This window comes from Cetorhinus maximus, chromosome 13 (assembly GCF_964194155.1).
Source record: "Cetorhinus maximus chromosome 13, sCetMax3.hap1.1, whole genome shotgun sequence".
NCBI classification, from domain to species: domain Eukaryota; kingdom Metazoa; phylum Chordata; class Chondrichthyes; order Lamniformes; family Cetorhinidae; genus Cetorhinus; species Cetorhinus maximus.
The window spans coordinates 86,240,300-86,247,488 of NC_135891.1; the positions used below are offsets into that span (position 1 = coordinate 86,240,300).

Here is a 7,189-nt window from a genome sequence, read left to right on the forward strand (position 1 = left end):
TCTCCAAAGTAATCAAGGAGGTTGGTCAGACAGGGTCGTGGCCTTCTGGATCCCTGCTGGCTTATGTCTACTAAGTTATTATTGTAGAGCTGCACCTCCTTAACTTTAGAAATAGAGGCATAGGCCTGAACTTTCCCGCATCGGGCGGGCTCAGCGGGAGCGGGCGGGGGTGGTCGCGGAGCTGACCGCTGCCCGCGATTGGCTCCACATCACCATTTTACGTGGGTGGGCCAATTAAGGCCCACCCAGCATAATATGCGAGCAGTAGCGCTCAGCGCTACCTGTGCGGTGAGGCACGGGGCTGCCTCAGGGAGATTGAAGCGCTTTTGAAAACAATAAATAAAATCAATAAAAATTTCATGAAGCATGTCCCCCCCATGTGACTGTGTCACATGAGGTGGGACATGTTTTTATTTTTCAGGAAAACTTATTATTTAATTCATAACAGCTTTAGGAAACCTCATTCCACATATGGACGAGATTTTCTAAAAAACGTAAAGGCTGCTTGGCCTTTTCGCTTGCCCGCCAACCATGAGGTTGGACGGGCAGCATAAACTTGACATTAATTACTTCATTAATGGCCTTAATAGGCCTTTTAATTACCAGCGGGTGGGCAGCCAACTCTGGCGCACGCCAGCCAAATGAAACATCGCGAGACAGCGTGATGACATCGGGACGCACGCCCGACCTCATTGCGCGTCATTTTACGTACTGGTGTGTCGGGCCCGCCCCCGCATACCGACTGAAAAATCCTGGCCATAGAGTAAAAGCAAGAAAGTTATGCTAAACCTTTATAAAACACTGGTTATATCCCAGCTGGAGTATTGTGGCCTATTCTGGGTAACACACTTTAGGAAGAATGTCAAGGCCAAAGAGGGAGTGCAGAGGAGACTTACTAAAATGGTAACAGGGATGAGGTTCCTTAATTACTTGGAGAGACCAGAGAAATGGGTCATTCTCCTTAAAGCAGTGAAGATTAGGGAGAAGTTGACCTAAGTGTTATGAATGGTTTTGATACAGAGTAAATAAGAGGAAACTGTTTCCAGCGGCAGAAAGGTCAATAGCCAGAGGACTTAGATTTAAGATGATTAGCAAAAGAGCCAGAGGTAAAATGAAGGAAAATAATTTAGTGCTGTTATGATTTGGAATGCACTGTCTGAAAAAACAGATCAAATAATAACTTTCAAACGGAAATTGGTTAGTCCTTGAAGGGAAAATTTTGCAGGACTATGGGGAAACAGCAGGCAAGTAGGATTATTTAGGTAGCTGGTTCATAAAGCTAGCATAGGCAGGATGGACTGAATGGCATCCTTCTGTGCTGTATCATTCTATGATTCTTCAAATAGACTCCTGTTAAGTGATTTAATTTCTTTTCCACAGAATAAAGATGAGATTAATGCCTGTAACTAGCATGTCATCCTTTTTGTATATGGGTATCATGTTGGCTTTTCTCCAACCTATTGGTATCTTCCCACTCTCCACACCCTTTTAATGATTGCCAGCACTTCACAAATCTCCTCCCTATTTCTTTCATGATCCTGGAATAAATACCATCTATTCCTGTTGATTTGTTTGCTTTGAGCCTTTTAGTTTTTCTAGTATATTCAACACATTAACATCAATGTCATCTCTTTGCTTTAGTCATCCTTGTTTTAACACAACGCATATCCTCCTTACCTTTTTTCATTAACCTTCTGGCCCAAAAGAAAGTGGTGACTGACACAATCAAAGCGATAGACAATATACAGCTAATCAGAATCCATTTTGTTGAATCTGCTAAATAGAATGAAGTAATCAGTCACCATTCAGTGTCATCATTTATCAATGGAGCTATTGTGTGTTTCTACGTGACAGAACAAAACTAAATTATAATGTACCCAGTATCATCAAAACTGCTGAATCATGAATTCTGGTGGGGTGAAAAGTGTACGTGTGATTCTCAAGATATCACAATTGTGTGGGACAGATTGGATGGGTCAAAGGATCTTCACCTGTCCTTCATTGTTTGTATATTATTTTGGTAATTTTCTCTGCTCTTCTCAAACCATTGGATTAATGCTGGGTTATAGTTTCACAGGCACAGGCAATCCTCGACACATTCAGCATGTGTGGGCCTCAACATCAAACAATTCAATCACTTGATTTTGTGAACTGCTTGCATCTGACAAGTCATCCCATCTTGCATACACATACACACACTATATATATATATTTTCTATATACATATGCCACAACTGTTTATTACCACATTGTGGACACTTGTTACCACTACAGTTTAAATATCCTCCATGTCCCAATATGCAAAACAATATGCATAAATAAAATATCATGGATTGGCCATTTTGACTAGGACTTTGGCATTCTACAGCTGGCTGAATTAAACATTCACCATTTGTGCTTGTTCCATTGCAGTTTAAGTGTTTGACAAGTGCCAAAGCAACACTATTGAAGCTGAGTCCTATTTGGCAATGGTTCCTTCCATGACACAGAAGCAAATAGTGCCCATGTGTTGACTTGTGCAATCCCTTCTCCACCTCAAACTCCTTTCACTCAATGTTTTGCTAACCTCCTCACAATACTGTGAATTCTGGAATCTTCCTTGACCTTCTTCAAAGACAGAAAGAAAAGAGTGAATTTGTGATGCTCCCTTTCTGACATAGAACCTCAGCAACATGGGCCTACATGGCCTCAGACATCAACCTGATGACTAATGTAGGCCCAGCCCCTGACCTGGACTTGAATTATAGCCCTTCCTCTTCCCCACACACAGTCTAGTGAGGGCTCACACCCGGAGGGAAGCCTCAAAAATTACCTCTGAAGAAACTTCATCCAAGAAACCATTGCTCACTTTTTAAGTTCTTAGTTGTGGCAAAAAGTTTGGCTTTAACTGATTGTGAGTCTAATGTCTAACAAAATGCTTTAAGTATGACATACCATGTTGTTTAGGTTTCGTGGTACAATCCTGGTTATCAAAACACACTGCTGTCGAGTTGGTGCTAAATTCTGAGGCAAAGAGCAATTACACAGTGAATAATTCTGTCCTTGTTGGATAAAGAAACATCTGAGAAATAGTATCAAATTATGTAACTGTAAGCTGCTATGGACAATTAAAGTTTTTTTTTATTCATTCACAGGATGTAGGTGTCACTGGCTGGGCCAGCATTTATTGCCCATCCCTAATTGTCCTTGAGAAGGTGGTGGTGAGCTGCCTTCTTGAACCGCTGCAGTCTATGTGGTGTAGGTACATCCACAGTGCTGTTAGGGAGGGAGTTCCAGGATTTTGACCCAGCAACAGTGAAGGAACGGTGATATATTTCCAATTCAGGATGGTGAGTGGCTTGGAGGGGAACTTCCAGGTGGTGGTGTTCCCATGTGTCTGCTGCCCTTGTCCTTCTAGATGGTAGCGGTCGTGGGTTTAGAAGGTGCTGCCTAAGGAGCCTGGGTGAGTTCCTGCAGTGCATCTTGTAGATGGTGCCCACTGCTACTACTGTTCGTCGGTGGTGGATGGAGTGAATGTTTGTAGAAGGGGTGCCAATCAAGCGGGCTGCTTTGTCCTGGATGGTGTCAAGCTTCTTGAGTGTTGATGGAGCTGCACTCACCCAGGCAAGTGGAGAGTTGCCCTATCTATTGTAACATGTCCAATTCCAGAGCTACCAGGATCCAAATAACCTTCCATAGCATCAATCCAGTTTTGCATATGAAAATATTCTGTAACATTCTGTACATCACACATAGTGAAAGCTTAGGTTTGAGGCGAAGCAACTCCAAATCTAAATCTAAGGGCAGGATTTTCAGCTCGGTGTACGAGCAAGTGCCCGACACGCACGAGCATGAAATAACGCTCGATGTCGGGCGAGCGTCCCAATGTCATCGTGCACTCACCCGATATTTTGGTCAGCATGTGTGCTGCCGACTCTTGCGCACGCCAGCTGACAATTAAGAGGGCTATGAAGCCCCTTAATCAATTAATTAAAACTGACGAGGAGAAAATCCTCCCCTACATTTATGCTGGCCTAAATCAGAGATTGAATCTATGCAGGTCTAGGTTGGAGTCGAAACACTTGAAGGCCCTGGAAATGGTGTGGGCCCACACAGACCTCCAGGTTGGAATTAGGGATTGTGCAAGTCCAGGTCAGCGACTAAAGATCAGCACCTTCCTGGGATATGACAGTTCTGCACAGAGTGACAAGGCTATTTGGAAGAGTGAGCAGAAACCTCAGCAAATAATTTTACATTGGATGAATAGGAAGTGCTTCTGGCCTTTCTCTCAAGATACATAAGAAGCCTGAGGCCTAACTACTGCATAGGATCAAAGAGCCTGACAGTGTGAAACAGAGTTTTGATAAAATCCTGAGCCTCCTGTTGACCCTGAATGTGTCAATTATAGGCTTGTAACAGCACTTTTTAAATATTTACAAGGTGCTGAGGTGGAATGAAATTAAACTGGACATTCTCTCAGTCCAATTCTCACCAGATGAGTCTACAGCAAAGAGCAACAGCACACTCGGACACTAATAACTTCATTCAGAGGCCAAAAGGGAGGGGTGTGCAATGTGAATATATGCAGTTGCTGTAGGAGCTGCTCTTATGAAGGGCAGAACAATATCAGAGAAATCAATCAACAGATTCTTAGGGCGATGCAGAGGGTTGGTATGAAGGGAAATAGGAGCTGGAAACGATTTTAGCAGGTTTGGAACACTGACTTCTATCAGGGGAGCAAGAAGGCAACATCTATCAGATAAGTGCCCATCCAGCTGGTGGGCTGACTCCTGCAATTGGGCCCCTTCCCCACGCAGTGATCAGGCGATGCCCCCCACCCTGATCGAGCCTCCTCACCCCCTATAAAGTTGATGCATTAGTTTTTATCTTCCATTTTCTAGATTCCAGAAAGGCCCCAGTGGATTATGAACATACATGCGAACATATGAATTAGGAGCAGGAGTAAGCCACCTGGCCCCACAAGCCTGCTCTGCCGTTCAACAAGATCATGGCGGACCTGATTGTGGCCTCAACTCCACATTCCCGCCTACCCCCCCCCCCCCCCCCCCCCCCACCGGTAACCTTTCCCCCTCTACTGATCAAGAATCTATCTACCTCTGCCTTAAAAATATTCAAAGTCTCTGCTTCCACCACCTTTTGAGGAAGAGAGTTCAAAAGACACATGACTCTCTGAGAGAAAAAACTCTCCTCATCTTTGTCTTAAGTGGGTGACCCCTTATCCTGAAACAGGGACACCCAGTTCTAGATTCTCCCACAAGAGGAAACATCCTCTCCACATCCACCCTGTCACTGACTCCCCCACTATCAACATCCTGGGGACTGCCATTGACCAGAAACTGAACTGGACTAGCCACATAAATACTGAGGCTACAAGAGCAGGTCAGAGTCTGGGAACCCTGCAGCGAGTAACTCAACTCCTGACTCCCCAAAGCCTGTCCACCATCTGCAAGGCACAAGTCAGGAGTGCGATGGAATATTCCCCACTTTCCTGGCACCCCTTCCACAAATATATCGCTGTTCTTTCACTGTCGCTGGGTCAAAATCCTGGAACTCCCTCCCTAACAGCGCTGTCGGTGTACCTACACCACATGGGCTGCAGCGGTTCAAGAAGGCAGCTCACCACCATCTTCTCAAGGGCAGTTAGGGATGGACAATAAATGCTGGGCCTAACCAGTGATGCTCACATCTCGTAAATGAATTTTAAAAAAACTTTTGTATTCAATTTCCCTCACAATAAACGATAACATTCTATCCCTTCCCTCAGATCAAGGAATCCGGGAATGGAAATCCCACCCCCCAAGAGCTGCCTGCCAATCAGAGGGGCCCAGGCCACAGGTGAGTGAGACTGAGATGGGGGGTCATGGGAGGGAGGAAGAGTAGTGTAAAATTATCCACTATGGTAGAAAGAATGGAACAGCAAATATTTTTTAAATGGCGATAGACCATGGTATTCAGTAGAGTTGGGGCTCTTAAATACGAATCACAGAAATTTAAAATGCAAATACAGCAAACAATTAGAAAGGCAAATAACATGCTAGCCTTTATTGCAAGGTAGTTAGAGTGCAAGAATCAGGAAGTTTTGCTGCAATTGTACACTTTGATGAGTCCACACCTGGAGTGCTATGTACAGTTCTGTTCTGCTTACCAAGGGAAGTATATACTTGTCTTATAGACGATGCAGCAAAGGTTCACTAGGTTGATTCCTGGGATGAAAAACCCTTTCCATGAAGAGAGCTCTGCAGAATGGGTCTACATTATTTGGGCTTTAGAAGAGTGAGAGTTGAACTCACTTAAATGTCTAAAATTCTTACAGGATTTGACAAGATAGATGCTGAGAGGCAGTTTCCCCAGCTAGAGAGCTCAGAAGTAGGGGTCATAGTCTCAGGACAAGGGTCGGCCATTTAGCACTGAGTTGAGGAGACATTTGTTTACTCAGAGGGCTGTGAATCATTGGAATTCTCTACTCCAGAGGGTTTTGAGTGCTTAATCGATGAGTATATTCAGACTGAAGTCAGCAGATTTTTGGCGCACTCTGGGATATGGGAATATGGCAGTAAACTGCAGTTGATTCCAAAGTCCAGCTATGATTTTATTGAGTAGTGGAGCAGCTTTGAGGAGCCTTATGGCCTACTCCTGCTCCCAGTGTTCTTATGTTTTTATGACAGGACCCTACCCTGCAATCGAACCCAATGCTTCAATCCAACCGTGCCACCTCCCTCAACTTTGCTCCTATGATCTGATGACATCACTTGTAATCTACTTACAGCCCACAATCTTCTCTCGAGCATGCTCCCAGTCCTGCTGATGTCCTTCCAGGTTCTCCACAATGCACCCCCATGCCCCAACCTACAATCCGTCCTTGCGCTCCACTGTATTGTTATATCCTGGTGTTACTGTCCTGCCTGATGGACAGCCAACCTCTCACTCTAGCCGGTTAGCCACTGGGAATTGGAGTCAAGGCTGCAAACCTGCCCCCTAGTGCCCAGTTTTTCAGAGTTACCAGGGGTGTTTGGGCTCTAAAATGGCATCCATGGTGACCATATGTTTCTGGTCCAGGCTGTGCCTGACAGATTTAGGTCAAAGTGTTAGTGCACCTCTAGGGAGTGTTTGCCAGAAGTATAGTGAGTAGGCAAATCATGTTGTCAATCAGTATTTAATGCTGATTTGATGTCAGTGCTGCCATTTTGGA

At 44.6% G+C, this 7,189-nt stretch overlaps 1 protein-coding gene across 1 annotated transcript in view; it reads right to left on the reverse strand.

Annotated features, from left to right (window-relative positions):
* Positions 1-7,189, reverse strand: part of LOC144689219 (uncharacterized) — a 42,146-nt gene that overhangs the window by 1,839 nt on the left and 33,118 nt on the right. Inside the window, exon 4 of the mRNA XM_078556327.1 lies at positions 1,678-1,773. Within this exon, the coding sequence (XP_078412453.1) occupies positions 1,678-1,773 (96 nt within the window). The remainder of the gene's footprint in view (positions 1-1,677; positions 1,774-7,189) is intronic.